Consider the following 27,340-nt stretch of genomic DNA (forward strand, 5'->3'; position numbering starts at 1 on the left):
GCGAGATTCAACAATCAGGTAATCAGTTGTGATACAAATTAACTACACAATTAAAAAATCCAGGTCAAATCTGTAGCTTTATTAAAATATTAAAATATCAAATACTACATTTACCTTCAAAAAAATAATTTTGAAAATTCCTCTTTGTTCTACTGTGCTATCTAAAACATTAGTAAAATATACAGGGGTAGAAATATTTGCCAATCAGAAACATTTCATAATTAGTACAAAATATAGCACGGAATGATTATGCTTACAGTAGTTGTCATTCCAACACAAAATATGTAGTTCTCAATAGTTCTCAATTATATTATCATACTGCAATATAATTATAAAGACATTTACGATATTGGAGTGGTTGCAGCCTGTGCTTTGGTTTTGCTGTTTTGTAAACATTAAACTGTCTATCCTGTCCACATGGAAAAGCCCTTAAAGGCAGTGCAGCATTAAAGCTGTCTTTATTCCCATGTTATATCGAGCAACTTGCAGCTGAGCTCCCACAGGCGCTGAGCCAGATTGTCATCCGAGGCAAGTCTGGAGCAGGATGCTGGAGCACAGTCACTATGGAGAGATTCAGAGTTTGATATTAGTTAATAATGAGGAGAAATTAACATCAACTCACACTCAACTACAGAGATATTCAAATCTAAATCATGAACATGTGGATTGGTTGTGGATTGGATTTAGAGCTTGGAATATACAATAATAACCGCTATTTAATTATTATTCACAATATAATTTTCATTAAAAATTTCATAAAACGGTAAGAAAAATCTCTGAACACAAAATCAACAAATGACTTGATACCAGCATAATGTTCTATTACATTTTTCAATCAATTACAGAGCACACAATCCTGCAATACCTGTAGTATCCACCACTCTCTGTGGCCAACTCAGGGGCAACAGCACAGTAGATGGAGGTCTGTGCTCCCTGCACAGAGGTCTTGGTAAAGGGGCTGACCATCCACATAACAGCCTGTTGCGCTTTATTGAGGTGTCTCCAGAGATCTGTCTGTACCACTCCAGGGTGCAGGACATATGCTGTCACACCAGTGCCTAGAGCAGAAGAAGATGTCATTGTAACCTGTGGAGAGGAACTAGGTGAGGGTGTTCCCGTTTCTGAAAATGGGAGCGCCCACAAATACGAGACACTAGGAAAGTTACATGCTTTGTGTTGGTCCATCCGACCTGTTTGCGATGGCATCCCCTGGTGAGAGCACACTCCACCAGAGGCATGGCTACCTCTTGGTCACTGTTCTGGAGAATATCAGTTCCTGATATTTGCATTGAAGCTGGGATGGTGTAGCATGTAGAAGCCTGACAAAACTGAGGGTTCAATTCCCGACTTCCACTGTTGGGCCCTTAAGCAACGTCCCCAAATTGCTCCAGGGACAATGGCATGTGTATATGGACATACAGTATGTAAGTCACTTTGGATGGAAGCGTCTGCTAAATGTAATGCAGCTACTGGAGCTGGGAAATACTCATGCATTCGTGAGGTTTTATCGACTAGACATTACTGCTGCCTCACTGGCCCATTTAGTACTCTGTGTTGGTGCTTTGCAAGACTGAGCTTGCCAGTTTTGCAACTTCTTGCAACTGCTTCTTGTGACTTCTGTTGTGGACTTGTGTAAAAGAATGCAATCCAGAAGTGGGCCATATATCTCCCATAGTAAGATATCAAATGTTTGAAAGAGAACGTCTGGTTACCTAACGTAACCTTGGTTCTCTGAGTGAAGTATCTCACCACTCTTCCCTTCCTTGCATCACATGCTTCAAGGAACCCACCAACATTTTGGGAAAAGAGCTTATTCACTGTTTCCCCCAGACTTAGATAAGGTGATAAATACCCTCCTAGTCTGTGAATGCAGTAGTCTGACACATAGCTCATTGAGGTGAGCAGAACCAACATGTGAATAGGAAAATGTTGGAGTTCTGATGTCACTTCTGGGAGCTAGGCTAGTTGGTTCTACAACATGCAGAACTCATGAAGAAAAAACACAGACAAAGCCCACTCCAGAATCTGCTATTACGCAGTTAGCAAATGTTTCCGAGCTCATAGAGCTTTCAGTAAGAACTTCTGAATGCTCTGATTGTACAATGCCTGTCAGATAACTGCAACCGAATTCTGGTCATATGACAGTCAGTCACAATACACTAGTCATCAGTTGATAATTCTGACATGTTTAGACCATTTCTCTGTGGCTGAATTTCTGACCTGTGAGCTTCTTGGCCAGTGAGCGTGTGAACAAGATATTGGCCAGCTTGCTCTGGCTATAGGCTGCCTTCTTGTCATAGCTCTTCTCACTGTTGATGTCCTCGAAGTTGATGGTGCCCCATGTATGGGCCATGGAAGAGACGGTGACAATCCTGGCGGGGGCAGATTTTTTTATCAGGTCCAGGAGCAAGTAGGTCAAAAGGAAATGTCCTGCGAGATAAGAGTCATAGAAGATAGATTGGTTTATTATTACACTTTAGCAAGCTATGCCTTAGTGACTGAGGTAGAATGAAAACAGTAGGAAAACTACTCTGATAACATGCCTCTGCTACACTTTTAGAAGCTGTGATTTCTACCAAGCATAGAGCCACCCTAAAAAATAATAACAAAACCTGCCCAAAAATAAGTATGCTTAACCAACTTTACATTGGTTCACTGTTCCCTTACCAAAGTGATTCACACCGATCTGCATCTCAAAGCCATCTGCTGTTTTACCATATGGACACACCATCACTCCAGCATTGTTAATTAGAATGTTCAGTTGCTTCTCGTCTGAAAATGAAGATGTAAAACCCAGGTTAATGACAAAACACACTTACTGCAATTGCATAAGACAATCATCATTCTTCTTTTTGGCCTACCTTTATTGATCAACTCTGCAAACTCCCGAATTGATTTTGTATCTGACAGATCTAGTTTCATGATCACCACATTTTGGTTTCCAGAAGCTTCCGTAACCTCTTTCAGTGCATCATTGGCTTTTTCCATATCTCGACATGCCATGATGATCCTTGCACCTGCAAAAAAAAATAAAAATCTGAGCAAACAGCTGTTGAATTCTTCAAAAATAAATGTCTCCTTAATTTGAGACTGGGTATAGTTGTTTATACACCATTTCCACAAAACAGGAAGATATTAGACATATGATCACCTCAACACTTGCACAATTCCACTACAATCTCACATGTTGATCTTAAACGGTAGTCTCTCAGGCAAACCATGATGCATTTCATCCAAGCATAAACCAAAGCACTAGGCCTATACAGCAAGATAAATATGGCTGTCGGGGATAGGGATAGGTTGTAACACTTATGAACCCAGCCCACATGCATTCAAATTAGTACAATTGCTAGATTTGAAAACATTTTGACATAATGCTTCAGTATTGGGAGGTGGGGGTTGACCTGTCCTACACCTCACTTGGAAACTGCATCCTTCCCTTTCCAGATGACTCAGAATTATGTATGTGTCATTTTTAATCATCAACTAATTTAATTTCTCAGGCATTGTTTCTGTCAGTTATCAACACTAGCACACGCACGCACGCACGCACGCAAACACACACACACACACACACACACACACACACACACACACACACACACACACACACACACACAAAAACATCTCACACACAAAATACACATATACTGTACGACCAACCACACATACAAAGGCTACTGGGGAAGACCATGTGCATGTTAACATCTAGGGTTAGGGTACAAAACAAAACTTTATATATCTCTAAAAATCACATCTGATATGATTACCAATCAGTTATGTGTTCATAAAAAAGGTTAGAGTTGGTCTCTATATGCCTAGATCAAAGGTTACAGCATCTTGAAGATAGTGACAAGTAGAGCGTCAGGCATTAGGATTTTGTGCTCTTGAAAATCTCACTCATCTGAAAGTAATTGAGAAAGATATTGGCAACATTTTTTCTCATTCTATTGTTGTTTTATGTTATACGTTATACATAATGCTTATTTTCCTGGGTTGACATGAAAATAAAAGGAAAAAATATATAATAATAAAATAAATAAATAAACAAATAAGTATATAAAAGGTTTCTGGTTCTGTAACTCTGGTACCGTAACTCCATTACCATGAAATGCAGTATTTTTCCCCTCCATTAATGGCATTAAACTAGCCTGGCTATCACCAGACTAAGCAATCTTTTGAGATTGAAAATTAAGTCTGGGGAGTCTGTGCTGTGTTTCTAGATTTCAAGGAACTTTTCTTTACAAACTTTCATCAGGGGCCCACTCCCAGCAGAGGGCTTTGTTTTTACGAGACTGATTAGTTTAAACACCTGGCTCGCAAAAACATGCTTTTCAGTAGGGATGAATTTTATTGACAATTTCAACCTTTTCTGGAATCGCAGGGAATATTTCAGACCAAAAAGCACAGAGCTGAGTTGGACTGGAGCCAAGATCTTAACTCAGAACTATCACCTCTCTCTCTTGCACCCAACATTTTCTCTGCCAACCTTGAGCCAAGCCTCTGATAAGTGCTCAGTAGCCACACAGACGGAACAAGCTGAGGACATCAACATGCAGACCTTGGAGAAACATAAACAACCAGAACAACAATGCCCAGCCACGTCCACTGGACATGATAAGATGGGTGCTGCTAAAATGATTCATAGTAAATCACTGGCGTCAAACTCTGCGAAATCTCAACAAACAAATGGATGTCATGAACAGGAGAAGATAGCACCTATCAAAGCTGCTGGAAGGCTATCAGAAAGGAAGGGTCATGTACCAGTGCCCCTCCCCACCTCCGTTGACTCCTTGCCACCACAAAGCCATAACAACATGGAACACACTACTGGAATACTTGCTAAAAAGCGAAGCAACAAACCCCCCAGGACCCCATCTGGCAGATGGAGACTCTTAACCCACCCAATTCAACTACTCAAGCCACCCAAACCCACCTAATATCCCATCCCAATCCCCACCTCATCATCCCACCACCCAAACAAACTCCCCAGGATCCCCCACATACCCGTCACCATCCCCACCCAAGCACATGATGTCCCCTGCAGCAATGCAGAGACTGCTACCAGCAGCCAGGCAGATTTTTAACAGCCCAAGATCTTCAGCACTGAAGCGCAGTGCACCTCCACGCCCTCCCCCTCCACATGCAAAAGGATCACCTAAGCAGCAACAACTTCATGACAGTATTGTGTGATATTCTGTGGGTCCCTGCAATAGAAATGGTAGTGACAGTAGTTTTGAGAACATGCCGGGACCCAGTAAGCCTATGTCATTTTCTATTCCTGTTTTGACAAGTAATAGAAGACTAGCACATCGAGCCTACAGGGTAAACCAGTCAAATCTCCAACCTGTACCACTACAGCCTCAGATTTCCCCCGTGGATCATAGCTCCCCAACTCTTACAGCAAAACTAGCTCTCCTAAACATCAGATCTCTTTCAATCAAATCATTCTTAATTACAGTGCATGAAAATGCACTGTACTGTTCTTCCTAGGCTTTTTAGAGTGCATGAAAATGCACTCTACTGTTATCCGATTTATTCTTATTATTGATATTTTTCTTCTAACGCTTTTTGTGCGTCTAATTGAGCTTCAACCGTTTGACGTAGAAACTTCATTCAAACTGCGCTGCGTAGGTCTTACTTAGGACACTTCAGCTATATATTTTTCAACTTTGTAACTTTTACACTTTTTGAACTATTAAATAAAAACTATTAAAAATTCCCCATAGACTTAACATTGGATTATGACATCATAATAGGGCAATTAGAATGTTATGCCAGGTGGCCAGCCCCACCTGCAGCAGCTCTGTCTCTCCCAGGCTTGAAGCATACAATCTCTCTGTGAAGACTACATATCCTGTAAACTGTTTCCTCTGTCCACAACTGTTTCAAAATAAAAGTCCTCACTGCAATAATACACTATTAAATCATTTAACCATTGAAACTACTCAACTATTTAACTGTTCAACCATTCAAACTGTCAGTTATCATCAACTATGCCTCCAGTCAACTATATGAAACCTCCATGGACCTAGCAACCAACATGGCAACCATTAAAATTAACCGTTCATGACAGTTTCCATAGCAACCAATATGATTTTACTACAGTAACTTCTTTATTCCTGATAGTGGCCACCATAGATACCCTATCAACAAATGTTTCAAAATAAAAGTCCTCACTAGCAAGTCAGCTAGTTAGCATATTAGCATTGTTAGCATAGTTAGCATTTTTAACATAACTGCTAGAAATGATTAGCTAAGTTAGCTAATGAACCTGGTTAACATTGTTAGCATAGTAAACATTGTTAGCATTTTTAGCAGAACTGCTAGAAATCCTTAGTTCAGTTAGAACTGTAATGTTTAAGCTTTAAACTGTCTACCTTCACACTATCAGCTTTCTTTAACCGATGCAACCACCATGTTTACCCTAGCTACACCTTAGTAACTATATCTACATTATCTACTGTATCTATACATTTTTGCATTTTCATGCACTCGTAATTTCCCTGGAATTACATTCTCTAGTTATTACAGTGCATGAAAATGCACTGTACTGTTCTTCCTCGGTCTTCTTCTTCTTCTTCTTCTTCTTATTATTATTATTACAGTGCATGAAAATGCACTGTACTGTTCTTCCTATTCTTCTTATTATTACAGTGCATGAAAATGCACTGTACTGTTCTTCCTAGGCTTTTTCTTATTATTATTATTCTTCTTCTAACGCACTTAATGGAGCTTCAACCGTTTAACATAGAAACTTCATTCAAACTGCGCTGCGTAGGTCTTACTTAGGCCATGGGAGCTTTGTAATTTTCAACTTTGTAACTTTTATACTTTTTGAACTATTAATTAAAAACTATTAAAATTTCCCCATAGACTTAACATTGTGATTATGACATCATAATAGGGCAATTAGAATCTTATGCCAGGTGGCCAGGCCAGCTGCAGCAGCTCTCTCTGTCTCAGGCTTTAAGCATACAATCTCTCTGAAGACTACATATCCTGTTTCCTCTGTCCACAACTGTTTCAAAATAAAAGTCCTCACTGCAATAATACACTATTAAATCATTTAACCCTTGAAACTACTCAACTATTTAACTGTTCAACCATTCCAACTGTCAGTTATCATCAACTATGCCTCCAGTCAACTACATGAAACCTCCATGTACCTAGCAACCAACATAGCAACCATTGAAATTAAGCGTTTATGACCGTTTCCATAGCAACCAACATGATTATACTGCAGTAACTTCTTGTTTCCTGATAGTGGCCACCATGGATACCCTAGCAACAAATGTTTCAAAATAAAAGTCCTCACTAGCAAGTTAGCTAGTTACCATGGTTAGCATAGTTAGCATTGTTAGCATAGTTAGCATTTTTAGCATAACTGCTAGAAATGATTAGCTGAGTTAGCTAATCAACCTGGTTAGCATTTTTAGCATAGTTAGCATTGTTAGCATTTTTAACACAACTGCAAAAATCATCACCTAAGTTCGCTAATCAACCTGGTTAGCATTGTTAGCAGTTTTAGCATTGTTAGCATAGTTAACATTTTTAGCATTATTGCTAGAAATCATCAGTTAAGTTAGCTAAACAACCTGGTTAGCACTGTGAGCATAGTTAGCATAGTTAATATTTTTACCATAACTGCATGAAATCAGTAGCTAAGTTAACAATCAACCTGGTTATCATTGTTACCATAGTTATCATTTTAACAGGAATAGAAATCATTAGTTAAGTTAGAACTGGAATGTTTCAGCTTTAAACTGTCTACCTTCACACTATCAACTCTCTGTAAACTATGCAACCACCATGTTTACCCTAGCTACACCTTAGTAACCATATCCACATTATCTATCTATTTTTGCATTTTCATGCACTGGTAATTCCTTGGAATTGCATTTCTAGTTATTATTACAGTGCATGAAAATGCACTGTACTGTTCTTCCTATTCTTCTTATTATTACAGTGCATGAAAATGCACTGTACTGTTCTTCCTAGGCTTCTTATTATTACAGTGCATGAAAATGCACTGTACTGTTCTTCCTAGTCTTCAACTTCTTCATCTTCTTATTATTCTTCTTCTAACGCACGCAATTCAGCTTGAACCATTTAACGTAGAAACTTCATTCAAACTGTGTTACGTAGATCTTACTTACACGATGTGGGCTTTGTATATATCAACTTTGTAACTTTTATACTTTTTAAACTATTAGCTAAAAACTAATACAATTTCCCCCATAGACTTAACATTGCTCATTATGACATCACGGCAGCAATTAGAATCTTACGCCAGGTGGCCGGCCACCTGGGCACCAACTGTCAGTTTCTCTGGCTTTAAGCATACAGTCTCTCAGAAGACTACATATCCTGTTAACTGTTTCCTCTGTCCACAACTGTTTCAAAATAAAAGTCCTCACTGCAATAATACACTATTAAATCATTTAACCATTGAAACTACTCAACTATTGAACTGTTCAACCATTCCAACTGTCAGTTATCATCCACTATGCCTCCAGTCAACTACATGAAACCTCCATGTACCTAGCAACCAACATAGCAACCATTAAAATTAAGTGTTAATGACCGTTTCCATAGCAACCAACATGATTATACTGCAGTAACTTCTTGTTTCTTGATAGTGGCCACCATGGATACCCTAGCAACAAATGTTTCAAAATAAAAGTCCTCACTAGCAAGTTAGCTAGTTAGCATTGTTAGCATAGTTCGCATTTTTAGCAAACTGCAAAAAATCATCAGCTAAGTTAGCTAATCAACCTGGTTAGCATTGTTAGCAAATTTAGCATTGTTAGCATTTTTAGCATTACTGCTAGAAATCATCGGTTAAGTTAGCTAATCAATCTGGTTAGCATTGTTAGTAAAGTTAGCATTGCTAGCATAATTAGCATTTTTAACATAACTGCTAGAAATAATTAGCTAAGTTAGCTAATCAACATTTTAACATGAATAGAAATCATTAGTTAAGTTAGCACTGGAATGTTTCATCTTTAAACTGTCTACCTTCACACTATCAACTCTCTGTAAACTATGCAACCACCATGTTTACCCTAGCTACACCTTAGTAACCATATCTACATTATCTATCTATTTTTGCATTTTCATGCACTGGTAATTCCTTGGAATTGCATTTCTAGTTAAACTTCTTCTTCTAACGCTCGCAATTCAGCTTCAACCGTTTAACGTAGAAACTTCATTCAAACTTTGTTGCGTAGGTCTTGCTTATGCCATATGTGCTTTGTATTTTTCAACTTTGTAACTTTTATACTTTTTAAACTATTAGTTAAAAACTATCACCATTTCCCCCATAGACTTAACATTGCTCATTATGACATCACGGCAGCAATTAGAATGTTACCCCAGCTGGTCAGCCACCTGGGCACCAACTGTCAGTTTCTCTCAGGCTCCTCTCTGAAGACTACATATTCTGTTCCCCTGTATCCTCTGTGCACAACAGTATCAAAATAAGTCCTCCTAATTCCATCCAACTTTATATCCATTCATCTTCTTCAAACCATTCACTCATCCACCCATTCTAAACAGTCTGCCTATCAACAACATCAATTAGACGCTCTACATTGAACTTTTAAACAATCTACTCTGTCTCAGGCTGGCTCTCTTAAGACTAGCCAGTTAAATTGATTACACCTGTATCTGTATCCACTACTCTCAGTAGAGAGCTGTGTCTCTCCATTCTACAAGAATATAAGGCACATTCCATCCAACATTCTATCCATTCATCTTCTTCAGACCATTCACTCATCCACCCATTAAACTGTCTATCAACATCTATTAAACAATCTGTCTATCAACATCCATTAAACTCTCTGTCTATCAACATTAATTAGACTATCTACATTCAACTTTTAAATGATTTACTCTGTCTCAGGCTTTAAGAGTACTCTGGCTCTCTTAAGACTAGCCAGTTAAATTGATTACACCTGTGTCAACTACTCTCAGAGAGCTGTATCAGTGTCTCTCTTAACAAGAATATAAGGCACATTCCATCCAACCTTCTATCCATTCATCTTCTTCAGACCATTCACTCATCCACCCATTAAACTGTCAATCAATATAAAACAATCTGCCTATCAACATCCATTAAACATTCTATCTATCAACATTAATTAGACTATCTACATACAACTTTTAAAGTATTTACTGTGGGTCCCTCTCAAGCAGCGTTTATATGTCCTCCCTCGCTCCTCGATCCTCAATGATCTACATAAAGAAAGATAGAAGAAGGGCTAGACTATCCCATTGTTGCCGCTCCATCATTCTTTATGTAGATCAGTGAGGAGCGAGAGAGGACGCGTAAACGCTATGAGAGGCACCTTCTGTCTCAGGCTTTAAGCATACAATCTCATTAAGACTACAGATCCTGTTTCACTACTTCCTCTGTCCACAACTGTTTCAAAATAAAGGTCCTCACTGCAATAATACACTATTAAATCATTTAACCATTGAAACTACTCAACTATTGAACTGTTCAACCATTCCAACTGTCAGTTATCATCCACTATGCCTCCAGTCAACTACATGAAACCTCCATGTACCTAGCAACCAACATAGCAACCATTAAAATTAAGCGTTTATGACCGTTTCCATAGCAACCAACATGATTATACTGCAGTAACTTCTTGTTTCCTGATAGTGGCCACCATGGATACCCTAGCAACAAATGTTTCAAAATAAAAGTCCTCACTAGCAAGTTAGCTAGTAAGCATAGTTAGCATTGTTAACATAGTTAGCATTTTTAGCATAACTGCTAGAAATCATCGGTTAAGTTAGCTAATCAACCTGGTTAGCATTGTTAGTAAAGTTAGCATTGCTAGCATAATAAGCATTTTTAGCGTAACTGCTAGAAATCATTAGCTAAGTTAGCTAATCAACATTTTAACATGAATAGAAATCATTAGTTAAGTTAGAACTGGAATGTTTCATCTTTAAACTGTCTACCTTCACACTATCAACTCTCTGTAAACTATGCAACCACCATGTTTACCCTAGCTACACCTTAGTAACCATATCTACATTATCTATCTATTTTTGCATTTTCATGCACTGGTAATTCCTTGGAATTGCATTTCTAGTTATTATTAAACTTCTTCTTCTAACGCTCGCAATTCAGCTTCAACCGTTTAACGTAGAAACTTCATTCAAACTTTGTTGCGTAGGTCTTGCTTATGCCATATGTGCTTTGTATTTTTCAACTTTGTAACTTTTATACTTTTTAAACTATTAGTTAAAAACTATCACCATTTCCCCCATAGACTTAACATTGCTCATTATGACATCACGGCAGCAATTAGAATGTTACCCCAGCTGGTCAGCCACCTGGGCACCAACTGTCAGTTTCTCTCAGGCTCCTCTCTGAAGACTACATATTCTGTTCCCCTGTATCCTCTGCGCACAACAGTATCAAAATAAGTCCTCCTAATTCCATCCAACTTTATATCCATTCATCTTCTTCAAACCATTCACTCATCCACCCATTCTAAACAGTCTGCCTATCAACAACATCAATTAGACGCTCTACATTGAACTTTTAAACAATCTACTCTGTCTCAGGCTGGCTCTCTTAAGACTAGCCAGTTAAATTGATTACACCTGTATCTGTATCCACTACTCTCAGTAGAGAGCTGTGTCTCTCCATTCTACAAGAATATAAGGCACATTCCATCCAACATTCTATCCATTCATCTTCTTCAGACCATTCACTCATCCACCCATTAAACTGTCTATCAACATCTATTAAACAATCTGTCTATCAACATCCATTAAACTCTCTGTCTATCAACATTAATTAGACTATCTACATTCAACTTTTAAATTATTTACTGTCTCAGGCTTTAAGAGTACACGCTGGCTCTCTTAAGACTAGCCAGTTAAATTGATTACACCTGTGTCAACTACTCTCAGAGAGCTGTATCAGTGTCTCTCTTAACAAGAATATAAGGCACATTCCATCCAACCTTCTATCCATTCATCTTCTTCAGACCATTCACTCATCCACCCATTAAACTGTCAATCAATATCTATTAAACAATCTGCCTATCAACATCCATTAAACATTCTGTCTATCAACATTAATTAGACTATATACAACTTTTAAAGTATTTACTGTGGGTCCCTCTCAAGCAGTGTTTATATGTCCTCCCTCGCTCCTCGATCCTCAATGATCTACATAAAGAAAGATAGAAGAAGGGCTAGACTATCCCATTGTTGCCGCTCCATCATTCTTTATGTAGATCAGTGAGGAGCGAGAGAGGACGCGTAAACGCTATATATGAGAGGCACCTTCTGTCTCAGGCTTTAAGCATACAATCTCATTAAGACTACAGATCCTGTTTCACTACTTCCTCTGTCCACAACTGTTTCAAAATAAAGGTCCTCACTGCAATAATACACTATTAAATCATTTAACCACTGAAACTACTCAACTATTGAACTGTTCAACCATTCCAACTGTCAGTTATCATCCACTATGCCTCCAGTCAACTACATGAAACCTCCATGTACCTAGCAACCAACATAGCAACCATTAAAATTAAGTGTTTATGACCGTTTCCATAGCAACCAACATGATTATACTGCAGTAACTTCTTGTTTCCTGATAGTGGCCACCATGGATACCCTAGCAACAAATGTTTCAAAATAAAAGTCCTCACTAGCAAGTTAGCTAGTTAGCATGGTTAGCATAGTTAGCATTGTTAGCATTTTTAGCATAACTGCAAAAAATGATAAACTAAGTAAGCTAATCAACCTGGTTAGCATTGTTAGCAAATTTAGCATTGTTAGCATAGTTAGCATTTTTAGCATTACTGCTAGGAATCATCGGTTAAGTTAGCTAATCAACCTGGTTAGCATTTTTAGTAAAGTTAGCATTGCTAGCATAATAAGCATTTTTAGCGTAACTGCTAGAAATCATTAGCTAAGTTAGCTAATCAACATTTTAACATGAATAGAAATCATTAGTTAAGTTAGAACTGGAACGTTTCATCTTTAAACTGTCTACCTTCACACTATCAACTCTCTGTAAACTATGCAACCACCATGTCTACCCTAGCTACACCTTAGTAACCATATCTACATTATCTATCTATTTTTGCATTTTCATGCACTGGTAATTCCTTGGAATTGCATTTCTAGTTAAACTTCTTCTTCTAACGCTCGCAATTCAGCTTCAACCGTTTACAGTAGAAACTTCATTCAAACTTTGTTGCGTAGGTCTTGCTTATGCCATATGTGCTTTGTATTTTTCAACTTTGTAACTTTTATACTTTTTAAACTATTAGTTAAAAACTATCACCATTTCCCCCATAGACTTAACATTGCTCATTATGACATCACGGCAGCAATTAGAATGTTACCCCAGCTGGTCAGCCACCTGGGCACCAACTGTCAGTTTCTCTCAGGCTCCTCTCTGAAGACTACATATTCTGTTCCCCTGTATCCTCTGCGCACAACAGTCCTCCTAATTCCATCCAACTTTATATCCATTCATCTTCTTCAAACCATTCACTCATCCACCCATTCTAAACAGTCTGCCTATCAACAACATCAATTAGACGCTCTACATTGAACTTTTAAACAATCTACTCTGTCTCAGGCTGGCTCTCTTAAGACTAGCCAGTTAAATTGATTACACCTGTATCTGTATCCACTACTCTCAGTAGAGAGCTGTGTCTCTCCATTCTACAAGAATATAAGGCACATTCCATCCAACATTCTATCCATTCATCTTCTTCAGACCATTCTCTCATCCACCCATTAAACTGTCTATCAACATCTATTAAACAATCTGTCTATCAACATCCATTAAACTCTCTGTCTATCAACATTAATTAGACTATCTACATTCAACTTTTAAATTATTTACTCTGTCTCAGGCTTTAAGATATTCTGGCTCTCTTAAGACTAGCCAGTTAAATTGATTACACCTGTGTCAACTACTCTCAGAGAGCTGTATCAGTGTCTCTCTTAACAAGAATATAAGGCACATTCCATCCAACCTTCTATCCATTCATCTTCTTCAGACCATTCACTCATCCACCCATTAAACTGTCAATCAATATCTATTAAACAATCTGCCTATCAACATCCATTAAACATTCTATCTATCAACATTAATTAGACTATCTACATACAACTTTTAAAGTATTTACTGTGGGTCCCTCTCAAGCAGCGTTTATATGTCCTCCCTCGCTCCTCGATCCTCAATGATCTACATAAAGAAAGATAGAAGAAGGGCCGCTAGACTATCCCATTGTTGCCGCTCCATCATTCTTCATGTAGATCAGTGAGGAGCGAGAGAGGACGCATAAACGCTTTGAGAGGCACCTTCTGTCTCAGGCTTTAAGCATACAATCTCATTAAGACTACAGATCCTGTTTCACTACTTCCTCTGTCCACAACTGTTTCAAAATAAAGGTCCTCACTGCAATAATACACTATTAAATCATTTAACCATTGAAACTACTCAACTATTGAACTGTTCAACCATTCCAACTGTCAGTTATCATCCACTATGCCTCCAGTCAACTACATGAAACCTCCATGTACCTAGCAACCAACATAGCAACCATTAAAATTAAGTGTTTTTGACTGTTTCCATAGCAACCAACATGATTATACTGCAGTAACTTCTTGTTTCCTGATAGTGGCCACCATGGATACCCTAGCAACAAATGTTTCAAAATAAAAGTCCTCACTAGCAAGTTAGCTAGTTAGCATGGTAAGCATAGTTAGCATTGTTAGCATAGTTAGCATTTTTAACATAACTGCAAAAAATCATCAACTAAGTTAGCTAATCAACCTGGTTAGCATTTTTAGCAAATTTAGCATTGTTAGCATAGTTAGCATTTTTAGCATTACTGCTAGAAATCATCGGTTAAGTTAGCTAATCAACCTGGTTAGCATTGTTAGTAAAGTTAGCATTGCTAACATAATTAACATTTTTAGCATAACTGCTAGAAATCATTAGCTAAGTTAGCTAATCAACATTTTAACATGAATAGAAATCATTAGTTAAGTTAGAACTGGAATGTTTCATCTTTAAACTGTCTACCTTCACACTATCAACTCTCTGTAAACTATGCAACCACCATGTTTACCCTAGCTACACCTTAGTAACCATATCTACATTATCTATCTATTTTTGCATTTTCATGCACTGGTAATTCCTTGGAATTGCATTTCTAGTTCTTCTTCTAACGCACGCAAATCAGCTTCAACCGCTTAATGTAGAAACTCCATTCAAATTTTGTCGCGTAGGTCTTACTTACGCGATGTGGGCTTTGTATTTTTCAACTTTGTAACTTTTATACTTTTTAAACTATTAGTTAAAAACTATTACAATTTCCCCCATAGACTTAACATTGCTCATTATGACATCACGGCAGCAATTAGAATCTTACGCCAGGTGGCCGGCCACCTGGGCACCAACTGTCAGTTTCTCTGGCTTTAAGCATACAGTCTCTCAGAAGACTACACATACAGTGGGTACGGGTTGAGAATGCACCTTCTCCCGCGGGACTCCCGAAGAGATCCCGCAGGCCGTCAAGCCGATTTTTTTCGAGGCTAAGGCAATGTACCCAAACAACCACCAGGTGGCAGAAAGTTTCATCCCGCATTTCAAAATGATGAAGATCGCATATCCGTCAATAGTCGACTCCTTAATCTCATTTAATCATTACAATGAAGGTGATGACTGGCGAAATTATTCAAACGACGTTTCAATGAACCATTGTTGAAATGAATGAAAATAGTTATAGAAAATCGCCTACAGCCTAACGCCGACACAGCTGATTCTTTGATTGATTCTAAGCTGTTTTGATGTAGGGGATGGGTAAACTGGCGCGCTACAAACATGCTACCAATCAAATGTAATATTAGTAGGACTAGCCTACTTAGACACTTTAGTCATAGGCAACGTTGCCATGTTAATTTGGGCTAGAAGTGCTTGCTTGTGGTGGCGCTCCTGTCCGCTGCTTCTCCCGAATTGTGTGGCAAATTTGTCAGCAATCAGCTTAAATGTCAAATCATATTTATTTCTCTTTGTCGCCATGGTATTGGGGGAAACGCGGAGAAACGAGATGGTCAGTGTATTTTTTCTTTGCGTTTCGTTATAAGAAATATATAAGTAATAGTTAGTCTTCTTCCGTATTGAACAGATACGGGACGCTCAATGCACACACACTACAATGAAAAACACACAAAGAAATCACTAAACATATAGCCTACAACCTGACACTTTAATGCAGCGTTTCTCAAACTATGGGCCGCGAAACGTGGAGACTGCTGCTGGTCCGCGAGACATGGAGTGAAATTAGGTCCGGTGATCTGATAATTTGCTGCGCAATTGACCAAGCGGACCGACAGAAAAAGAAAGCAAACGTTGCTGCGGAAATGCTTGCTAATTTGATGTGTTTAAACATAGAGCCATACAATTAGGTGTGTCTGTTATTATGACAATTTTCGAGCATAACTGCGTGTCCATAGCTCAGTGACAGGTGTTAATAGCCTTGCCATAAGCACTGCTGCAGGTGCTTCTTTTATTATGCGGTTAGAGCATAAGCGCTTACTCATATAGACTATAACTCAGGGACAGGTGCAAAACCACCAACTGGGATGGATCGAAGGGCAAGCAAGCACTGCCACACAACGTGTCAACACTAAACAGAAAGTTTCCTACGATGGGGAGAAGTGGCCGCAAGGACTGCATCGATAAGATCAACGAATAGGCTACAGTAATGTTTGACATATCCCCACTCGGCGGTAGGCCTAGGCCTATTTAACTTTTTTTTTTTTCAAACAATGTGCCATTCCGACATGAGGTCATTAATAGGCTATTAATGTCATAACTATAGGCTATCATTAGGCTTACTGTGCATGGCTGTAGGCAGCTATGTTTAGAGCGAACGTTTCAACTATGTTTGCCATGGTAGACAAAAACACTCAAATAAAACAATAGCCTAACAAATAACTGCATGCGTAATGGACACGGCTCTATATCCTAAATAATTTTCGAGGTTCGCCATTTGGTAATATGACCTATCCTTACTGACAATAATTTAGATTGAGCACAACTAAAGTTGCACGAAGGCAAAATACAGTCCTAAAAGCCTATTCTATATAGCCTGGCCAATATTGTAGATGTGCAAAAGCAGCATTTGCGTGCGTGCTTGCCGGTGAGGTGTAGCCTACAAAAATGAGCATAACATCTGATTATTAAAGTATGGCTATAGGATATAGGCTAGAGAAGAGTTGGTTTAAATTTCAAGTGTAGTAAAAACGTTTGTGCACATCCCCGGTCAAGGTGCAGAACAAGACTAGGCTAAATCATAAAAAAATGGAAAAAGGTTCGCACACTTGAAATCCTTCTTTTTTGATTTGATTTTATTTTCTTTATCACAAAGGAATGACGTTTCGATCGTGTGGTCTTCTTCAGATTAAAATTCAAGTACGTGCGCTATTTAACCCCTCGAGACCGACTGCAGTCTGCTGACACAGCCAGACGACTCTCCCAACCCATTCATTCGTTTTGGCCGATATAACCCATTCATTCGTTTTGTGCGTATATAGATTCCTGCATGCTGCATTACCGTGACCCTTAGCCTACCTTGTGGATGATTTTTTCTCATTGGAATACAGCAGGACAGAATGCCTTTTATCTAACAAACGCAAAAGCTGAGATTGTTGCAAGGACTAGGCACTCAACAAACTTGTTTTTCGTTTCTGGGAGATCTCGTTATCGTTTTGGATTGTCGGATTTTTATACTTATTGTTTGGACTTATGGACAATGAACTTTGAGGGGTGGTTGTTAGTGCTTTACAAAGCTTTGTGTTAATAAGTGTCGGTCCTCCTATCCTTCAGCTCACTGCGCGATGCAGTTGCGCATAGTGGCCACGAAGTCATTAACTGTTTATGACACAATACATGATATTTGTGTTTTTCGTTTATTAGATTTAATGCATGTTTGAAATGTAAACAGGCCTTCAGTCCGTTAACTTAAGGCCTTCTTTTGCATGGTTGCTCGCATGTAACCTAGGCTATTATGTGCGTAGTGGCTGCATACTCTTTATTATAATAAGAGGCAAATTGTTACAGGACAACTTAAACTGACTTCCCCAATGCTTCCCCGCAGCACATTACATTTTAATATAGGCTAATATAGGATGAACAAAGTCTATGCTTGCTATATTAAATCCAGTAGCCTAATAATTCTATGTGCCACGTCTTTTCACGATTTCGCAAGTGATGTAGTAGGCTTTAAACATCGACAAACGTCTGTGAGACTACCCATTTCATGAAGAGCAATTGTCTTGTGCGATCATTCCCCCTCCCCCACACTTGTCTAACCAGTTCACTAGACATTATAGCCTACCTATATGCGGCATTGAGGACGATTGCCCCCCTTCCCCCTCTCTCTAGACAGACACTTCCTGACACTAGGGCTCGGGATCATGACATCAAAACTTCGCGGGCACAGCCACATTGGCAGCTTCACTCCTTAGTTTACTATGGATTACTATGGATTTACTCCCGCCTTTTAGTGTGTTCCTGTTACTTAGTTTTTGCCTTCTTGGTAGTATGTTGCTGTGTAGTGGGGTGTAACAGTGCAACCCACGATCGCACGAGGAAAAGAATAAATCGCTACTATATTTCTGCTTCTTGTCTTGTGCATCTGAATGAATGGATATTACGTTCAGTGCGCTACCAAATGGCGGCGATATTCCTAGAATGCAAGGCGTGTGCCCGAGTCCTATTATGTAAATGTAAAATGTGTGTGTGTGTGTGTGTGTGTGTGTGTGTGTGTGTGCGCTGAACCACGAATTCACATATTAACTTTTCTTTTCAGCAGACATCGCAATCATAAAAAAATCGCAAAACGTTTTAATAAAATAAAGCCTCTTGTCTTAATGGGTTCCGGAGGTTCGTAGAGTGAGTTTTGAACCCCGGTCGCTGACGTATGATTAAGACGCTTCAACCAGTTACGCCACAGTTCGAGTGTCAATCTCTTCGTACTCAGCCAACAAATATAAAGGATTCAGTCAGTCGAGTTCATTTATTCGCGGCATGCACTTGAAACGCCGATCAAAAGTTCTGACATGTTAAACTGACGTTAGTCATTAATTCACCACATGATAAAATGCTGTTATATTGACGCACAGTAGCCCACGGTAGTCTATGTCTATCTCTGAATCAACATGAACATGCATACCGAGATCCATATATTCTAAGTTGCTAGAAACTTCTTTTGCGGAGCTAGGCCTACTAGTCGATGGTTAATGAATCACCCTCACTGCCCTATCGCATAGCCTATCTGACCATCCATTACAATGTTACAAAATGCGCGATCTTCTCCATGCATGTAGCCTACGGTTATAAGTAAAGTGACATGATAGGCATGTAGGCCTATTAAAGATATTTCTGTTAAATACATTTTATTTTCAGTTGTCAAAAGTGGTGGGGACAAAATCTGTGATAAAGTGCTGGGTAAGCTACCCAGCGTCGCCGGTTAAAATGAACATGCCTCCGTTTTAAAATAGCCTATAGGCCTACACATTTCTAAGTATTCCTTGCATAAATGTAGCCTAAATGTCTATCTTGTCCATCTCTTTCGTCTTCGCCTTGACAATAATAGCCTATTCACGGAAATGCGGTCTTGTAACCGTAATTAATTAATGAATTAATCTAAGGTTGCCTATATCGAGTCTTTCAGGTTGAATTGAAGGCTTCTAAAACCATTTTCATTAACTTCAACAATGGTTTATTGAAACGTCGTTTGATTATAATTTCGCCAGTCATCACCTTCATTTTAATGATTAAATGAGACGGATATGCGGAGCATTTCTCTCCCTCTCCATTGACCAAAACGTTGCTCTGGCATCTCTGCTGGACTGACTGAGTTATAGGCTACGTCGAGTGAGAGAGCCAGCTGTGAGGTACGCTGTAAAACATTCGAAAACTCTGAAACTGCAATCTGACATGCCGAGCGTGACGTCTCTGTTCTCCGCTTGTCGCCAGCGCGGTGTCTTCGGGTTTTTCCGTGTTTTCCGGTATGAGCCGAACCTTCATTTTATTAAGGCGGTCTTATGTTGCCCCCTTGCGGTTGCAGTTTTAATTAAAGTCCCGATGCTTCGGGAGTCCCGATGTGCGGGAAAGAAAGGAGCATTCTCAACCCGTACCATCTGTATCCTGTTAAACTGTTTCCTCTGTCCACAACTGTTTCAAAATAAAAGTCCTCAATGCAATAATACACCATTAAATCATTTAACCATTTAAACTACTCAACTATTGAACTGTTCAACCATTCCAACTGTCAGTTATCATCCACTATGCATCCAGTCAACTACATGAAACCTCCATGTACCTAGCAACCAACATAGCAACCATTCAAATTAAGTGTTTATGACCGTTTCCATATCAACCAACATGATTATACTGCAGTAATTTCTTGTTTCTTGATAGTGGCCACCATGGATACCCTAGCAACAAATGTTTCAAAATAAAAGTCCTCACTAGCAAGTTAGCTAGTTAGCATGGTTAGCATAGTTAGCATTGTTAGCATAGGTAGCATTTTTAGCATAACTGCAAAAAATCATCAACTAAGTTAGCTAATCAACCTGGTTAGCATTATTAGCAAATTTAGCATTGTTAGCATGGTTAGCATTTTTAGCATTACTGCTAGAAATCATCGGTTAAGTTAGCTAATCAACCTGGTTAGCATTGTTAATAAAGTTAGCATTGCTAGCATAATTAGCATTTTTAACGTAACTGCTAGAAATCATTACCTAAGTTAGCTAATCAACATTTTAACATGAATAGAAATCACTAGTTAAGTTAAAGCTGGAATGTTTCATCTTTAAACTGTCTACCTTCACACTATCAACTCTCTGTAAACTATGCAACCACCATGTTTACCCTAGCTACACCTTAGCAACCATATCTACATTATCTATCTATTTTTGCATTTTCATGCACTGGTAATTCCTTGGAATTGCATTTCTAGTTAAACTTCTTCTTCTAACGCTCGCAATTCAGCTTCAACCGTTTAACGTAGAAACTTCATTCAAACGTTGTTGCGTAGGTCTTGCTTATGCCATGTGTGCTTTGTATTTTTCAACTTTGTAACTTTTATACTTTTTGAACTATTAAATAAAAACTATTAACAATTTCCCCATAGACTTAACATTGCTCATTATGACATCACGGCAGCAATTAGAATGTTACCCCAGCTGGTCAGCCACCTGGGCACCAACTGTCAGTTTCTCTCGGGCTCCTCTCTGAAGACTACATATTCTGTTCCCCTGTATCCTCTGTGCACAACAGTATCAAAATAAGTCCTCCTAATTCCATCCAACTTTATATCCATTCATCTTCTTCAAACCATTCACTCATCCACCCATTCTAAACAGTCTGCCTATCAACAACATCAATTAGACGCTCTACATTGAACTTTGAAACAATCTACTCTGTCTCAGGCTGGCTCTCTTAAGACTAGCCAGTTAAATTGATTACACCTGTATCTGTATCCACTACTCTCAGTAGAGAGCTGTGTCTCTCCATTCTACAAGAATATAAGGCACATTCCATCCAACATTCTATCCATTCATCTTCTTCAGACCATTCACTCATCCACCCATTAAACTGTCTATCAACATCTATTAAACAATCTGTCTATCAACATCCATTCAACTCTCTGTCTATCAACATTAATTAGACTATCTACATTCAACTTTTAAATTATTTACTCTGTCTCAGGCTTTAAGAGTACTCTGGCTCTCTTAAGACTAGCCAGTTAAATTGATTACACCTGTGTCAACTACTCTCAGAGAGCTGTATCAGTGTCTCTCTTAACAAGAATATAAGGCACATTCCATCCAACCTTCTATCCATTCATCTTCTTCAGACCATTCACTCATCCACCCATTAAACTGTCAATCAATATAAAACAATCTGCCTATCAACATCCATTAAACATTCTATCTATCAACATTAATTAGACTATCTACATACAACTTTTAAAGTATTTACTGTGGGTCCCTCTCAAGCAGCATTTATATGTCCTCCCTCGCTCCTCGATCCTCAATGATCTACATAAAGAAAGATAGAAGAAGGGCTAGACTATCCCATTGTTGCCGCTCCATCATTCTTTATGTAGATCAGTGAGGAGCGAGAGAGGACGCGTAAACGCTATGAGAGGCACCTTCTGTCTCAGGCTTTAAGCATACAATCTCATTAAGACTACAGATCCTGTTTCACTACTTCCTCTGTCCACAACTGTTTCAAAATAAAGGTCCTCACTGCAATAATACACTATTAAATCATTTAACCATTGAAACTACTCAACTATTGAACTGTTCAACCATTCCAACTGTCAGTTATCATCCACTATGCCTCCAGTCAACTACATGAAACCTCCATGTACCTAGCAACCAACATAGCAACCATTAAAATTAAGCGTTTATGACCGTTTCCATAGCAACCAACATGATTATACTGCAGTAACTTCTTGTTTCCTGATAGTGGCCACCATGGATACCCTAGCAACAAATGTTTCAAAATAAAAGTCCTCACTAGCAAGTTAGCTAGTTAGCATAGTTAGCATTGTTAACATAGTTAGCATTTTTAGCATAACTGCTAGAAATCATCGGTTAAGTTAGCTAATCAACCTGGTTAGCATTGTTAGTAAAGTTAGCATTGCTAGCATAATAAGCATTTTTAGCGTAACTGCTAGAAATCATTAGCTAAGTTAGCTAATCAACATTTTAACATGAATAGAAATCATTAGTTAAGTTAGAACTGGAATGTTTCATCTTTAAACTGTCTACCTTCACACTATCAACTCTCTGTAAACTATGCAACCACCATGTTTACCCTAGCTACACCTTAGTAACCATATCTACATTATCTATCTATTTTTGCATTTTCATGCACTGGTAATTCCTTGGAATTGCATTTCTAGTTAATGATCTTATTTGCACATACAACCTTGATTTTTTACTCTTAACTGGGACATGGTTAGACCAAGCAAACAGTGCTGCTACCCTCATCGAATCTGCTTCACCAAATTTCAGTTTTTTGAGTGCTACCAGAGCAAATAAAAGAGGAGGGGGATAGCTACAATTTTCAAGGCATCCTTTCAGTGCAATCAGTCATCATTTGGTGAATTTACTTAATTTGAATATCTGTGTGCAAGCAGTGTGCTATATAAATAAACTTGACTTACTGCACAAGAAGCATGGTCAATGGGCAACAAATGACTCTGTGCACTTGGATAGTCCTTCAGCCAATCAGACCAACGATCTGGGTGCGCCTGGTGGATAAGCCAGTTTGTGATTGGTTCCAGCAAACGTGGACAGATCACAGGAGAGATAAATGTGCCAAAGTTTCCAGCCTGAGCTGCACTGCGAAATCGCCGGCAGATCGAGCAGGGTTTACCCAGTCTAGCATTACGCTCAAATAGGAAAATAATTTCCAAAAGAAAGCGTCTTGATAGGATACTTGATTTAGTATATCTCACTTGAAAATATTCATGCAAGGATAGGAAATATTCTCAGGTTAAAATGTGTAACTCTGTGGTAGCAGAGCTACAGCACAGTCACAAAATTCACTCTTTATCTTCTACTAAAGGGGAGTAAAGATTGTATAAATCTCAACCGATCTGTGAGAGAACCCACACGTGAAGATAAAAAATCTTTCTCGGCTGCCCTCGGAACACCCCACACATTACAGCATTTCCAGTTGCAAATATTAAATATTAACAATTAAATATGTTTAATTTTTACGATCAATTGTCGGGAGAATTTTTACTTTTATGAAATTCTGTCCATGGAGGGCCATGAAATTAATTATTTTGTATGTGTTCATCTAATGACAGGAACATTTGTAACTCTGTTACATACAGTAGGCTACATGTTTCATAAGTCTATTCATAACGAATAGGCTAGGCCTATACGTCAAAACTTGTTACAGTCACAAACTCTTTGGTAATATTATAGGAAACAGGTATGGAAACACTTCTATATGAGTTTTTGTAATGTTATATTTTGAGAACCACATGTTTGATGATGTTGACTTTCTGGCATTAAAATCACATAAAGAAGTAATTTTACTGGACCATTTTCTGTTACCATTTAAATACATATAGGCACATACAAACTGACAGATTGTTCTTTTTGGTTGGTTAATTGCTGAGTTAGGCTACAGCAAAAATCTAGTGGGAGTGTAACTCCGTTATGGCGTGATCTTCCTTTGGTTATGGTAATTTAAAGAGAAAGACAATGCTTTGATGTGTTCATATAGCCTACCTATTTCAATGCCCCAAACATGTTTCTGAAACATATTGCATGATCTGGCCTTGGTTTTCTGTCTTTTGCCTAACTGTTACAACTTACCCCAGTATGTAGCCTATTACAACCCAGAATCAATATGTGAGTGAGACTGAAGGGCAAACAAAGGTGTGGAATAGAGGGAGACATCAAAAACTAATCATTCAATAATTCGCTTTGGACAAATGTGTCTGCCAAATAGCCATAACCATAACCATAACCAATAATCATTCACTTGGAGATCCGGACCACACCCTAATCTCCGCAGTGGCTAATGAGTATTTAATTGTAAGGACTACACTCGTCAAGAGTAGGCTACGCATGTAGCTATGCATCTTCCACGATAAGGCATTGTAGCCTAATGATTCATAATGGAGCAAAAGTTGAGTAAACACACACTGAAAGAAAATAGCCGAGTCATCCAGGTTAACTCACTCACCCCTTTTAGCTAGATCAATAGCAGTTTCTTTCCCGATCCCAGTATTGGCTCCAGTAATGACAACTGTTTTGTCATCAAGTCTGACATCAGACGACCATGCACGGCGAAACACATTTCTAAAAACACATTAACAAATATGTTGGGCGAATGCCATTCAAAAATGCATTTCAGCTACTCGCTCCAAGGTCACACCCCACAATGACTTGGCTATTGATCAATCATGAATGACTTTACAGATTCTTGTCACCTTAAGCCTAGGGTAAGGTAAGGTCTAAATGTCTGAATCAATTCAGCATCTGAATAGCATAAATTTGGTCACATTGTCTGGCTGGTTAATTTCTGCCAAGCATGCAATAAACGTGCTGTCAATCAGTCTGTTCAAAGCATCTTACATCACTTCACTTTACTACTAGCCTATTACAGTATTTTGACTGAAGGGCTATTCGCATTATAAAGAAAACAATTCCAGCCTACCTTATGCTTTGCATGCTAGCAATGTAGATATGTTTCGTTGTTGAGAAAACTGATGATTGTGTGAATAGTTACAGTCTCTTCCACATTTCTCACAAAGTTATGGATACGGCGAAACAATATGGGCTTTCAGGTGGTTCCAACTACACAGACTGCTTCCCAACTAAGTCTATGCGGAAGTAAACATACGCTACGTCACATATTATGATTGGATACATTGTTTCTGACGTTCACACTTGACACACTCAGCAGAGATACAGTAGGCTACCTGATATCAACGAGTGGCTTTGCTTTGCTTTAACATGTTAATCTTTTTTTAATTGTTAGTTGTTACTATGTTACAATTGTTTAATATTGTTTTTGCCGTCTACTTGAATTAATGGCAAGCTAATTGGACAAACGCAGATTTCGATTCACATGCCTACAGGCTAACGAAAGCAAATTAAAGATATTTGTGAAAATGTATTATCAATTGACCGAGTTTAGGCTAATTATTAGCCTACTGATTTATTGATGTGTATGGTCATTCAACTCAAATGAACAAGGAAGGACAGAAGTGAGGTAGATCCTAGCCGGTCCTAGGCCCTATTTTGTCACAAGATGGCAGCAAAGCTTAAGCGTCTGTTTTTAAAAAGCAGTGATGGGGCTGTCCTTCTAATTTGTGAAATGTTTCGACAAACATCGTTTCATGCTGCAAATGTCGGTTTGCAATGGCAATTTACTGACTCAAGTAACAAACCAGTAGGCCTAGTGGCCGTGTGCCATTTTGATAGAGCTTGTATGTAGACAGTCCTTCCCAAAGAGACCTTAGTTCAACTGAGGTCATTAAAGACTTTACGTGATTATTATTGTGTTTTTGTAATCTGCTCAGCAGGTAGTAATCCCCATCATTGCCCCCTACAGTAACTGTGTAACTGTCAGAGTCACAGTAACACACACAGGCATACACAGGCACGCACACACACACGCACACACACACACACACACACACACACACACACACACACACACACACACACACACACACACACACACACACACACACGCACGCACACACGCACGCACACACACACACACCAGTGTGCAGGAACCATATCTGAATAAGGCATGTGTCACTATGTGGAGTGAGACATCACCTGTCAGGAACTATACAGGAAAAGATTGAAGTAGCATTGTTGAAAGTTCAAATTATTTTTTTGCTTTAGAAGTGATAAGGGAAGGGAGGATTTGCCCTCCATTTGATAAGTGAAGGCAAGGCATGTTGACAGTAAAATACAGAGGCATTAATCTTTTGAATCCATTCTAATTGTTTTCCAACAGGGGGCAGTGTTTCCTTTCGACTAACAATTGTAGAAACCCTTGATAACAGTTTGCCCAATTACTGTATGTATTTTATTCTTTGCTCAGGTAAGCATTATGAATCTACTGTTACCACCACCAGAGTGATGTTACCTTGACACACATAACTAGAGACATAGAGACAGGATGTGTGTTTGATCGGTTTAATCTGATAGTGCGTACCTAAGTAAGCATTTCCTTCCCATGCTAACCGACGGGGCACACGAGAAAAGGCACTATTATTAGGTTGCTTATGATTAAACCAGCTTCCTTTTGGAAGAGAATGCTAATTAAACCTTACATTCTCAGTTTCCGGAGGGGGGGTTAGGAGGGGCGGGGGGGTTCTATATACAAGCAGCAGGTTGCACCAATACAACTATAATACCATGTTAAAGTTTACTCAATGTCATGGTTGAGCTGTTGTGATATTGTGTCCACATTGCATTGCTTCTGAATAACCACAACAATTTACTTTTTGCAAGTAGTGGCGCCAGACAATATTCCAGGCCAGAGGGACAATGGCACCAGGATGGATCGTCCTGACCCTCTGAATAAATAAACAAAGCAGCCTGATGCACAGGAACATACGTGTGTGTGACCATAACAATGCACAATGACCAAAGAGAGTTTGCAGATAATCTTTCACTCATTCAGCATCAAGAGTCCTCAAGTCTTCGACTTGCCTTCGAACCATGCATGTCAAAAACAAACTGTGGGGAAATGTAAAAAAAACAC

The 27,340-nt window shown here is 38.8% G+C and overlaps 1 protein-coding gene across 1 annotated transcript; it reads right to left on the reverse strand.

Annotated features, from left to right (window-relative positions):
* Positions 1-58: 58 nt before the first annotated feature.
* rdh12l (retinol dehydrogenase 12, like) lies at positions 59-25,415 on the reverse strand. Its single transcript, XM_062521466.1, has 7 exons — positions 25,271-25,415; positions 24,797-24,912; positions 2,862-3,017; positions 2,668-2,772; positions 2,221-2,430; positions 866-1,058; positions 59-561 (listed from the first exon to the last, which is right to left on the reverse strand). The coding sequence occupies exons 1-7, from the start codon at positions 25,282-25,284 to the stop codon at positions 459-461; spliced, it is 897 nt and encodes a 298-aa protein (XP_062377450.1). The 5' UTR covers positions 25,285-25,415; the 3' UTR covers positions 59-458.
* Between the last annotated feature and the right edge of the window lie 1,925 nt (positions 25,416-27,340).

This window comes from Sardina pilchardus, chromosome 19 (genome assembly GCF_963854185.1).
Source record: "Sardina pilchardus chromosome 19, fSarPil1.1, whole genome shotgun sequence".
Classification (NCBI taxonomy): domain Eukaryota; kingdom Metazoa; phylum Chordata; class Actinopteri; order Clupeiformes; family Clupeidae; genus Sardina; species Sardina pilchardus.

Coding starts and splice junctions, on each gene's coding strand:
- rdh12l (XM_062521466.1), bottom strand. Junction 3,018..24,796: donor TATTGATCTAGCTAAAAGGG/GTGAGTGAGTTA, acceptor TTTTTTTTGCAG/GTGCAAGGATCATCATGGCA. Junction 562..865: donor GAGAGTGGTGGATACTACAG/GTATTGCAGGAT, acceptor ATCTCTCCATAG/TGACTGTGCTCCAGCATCCT.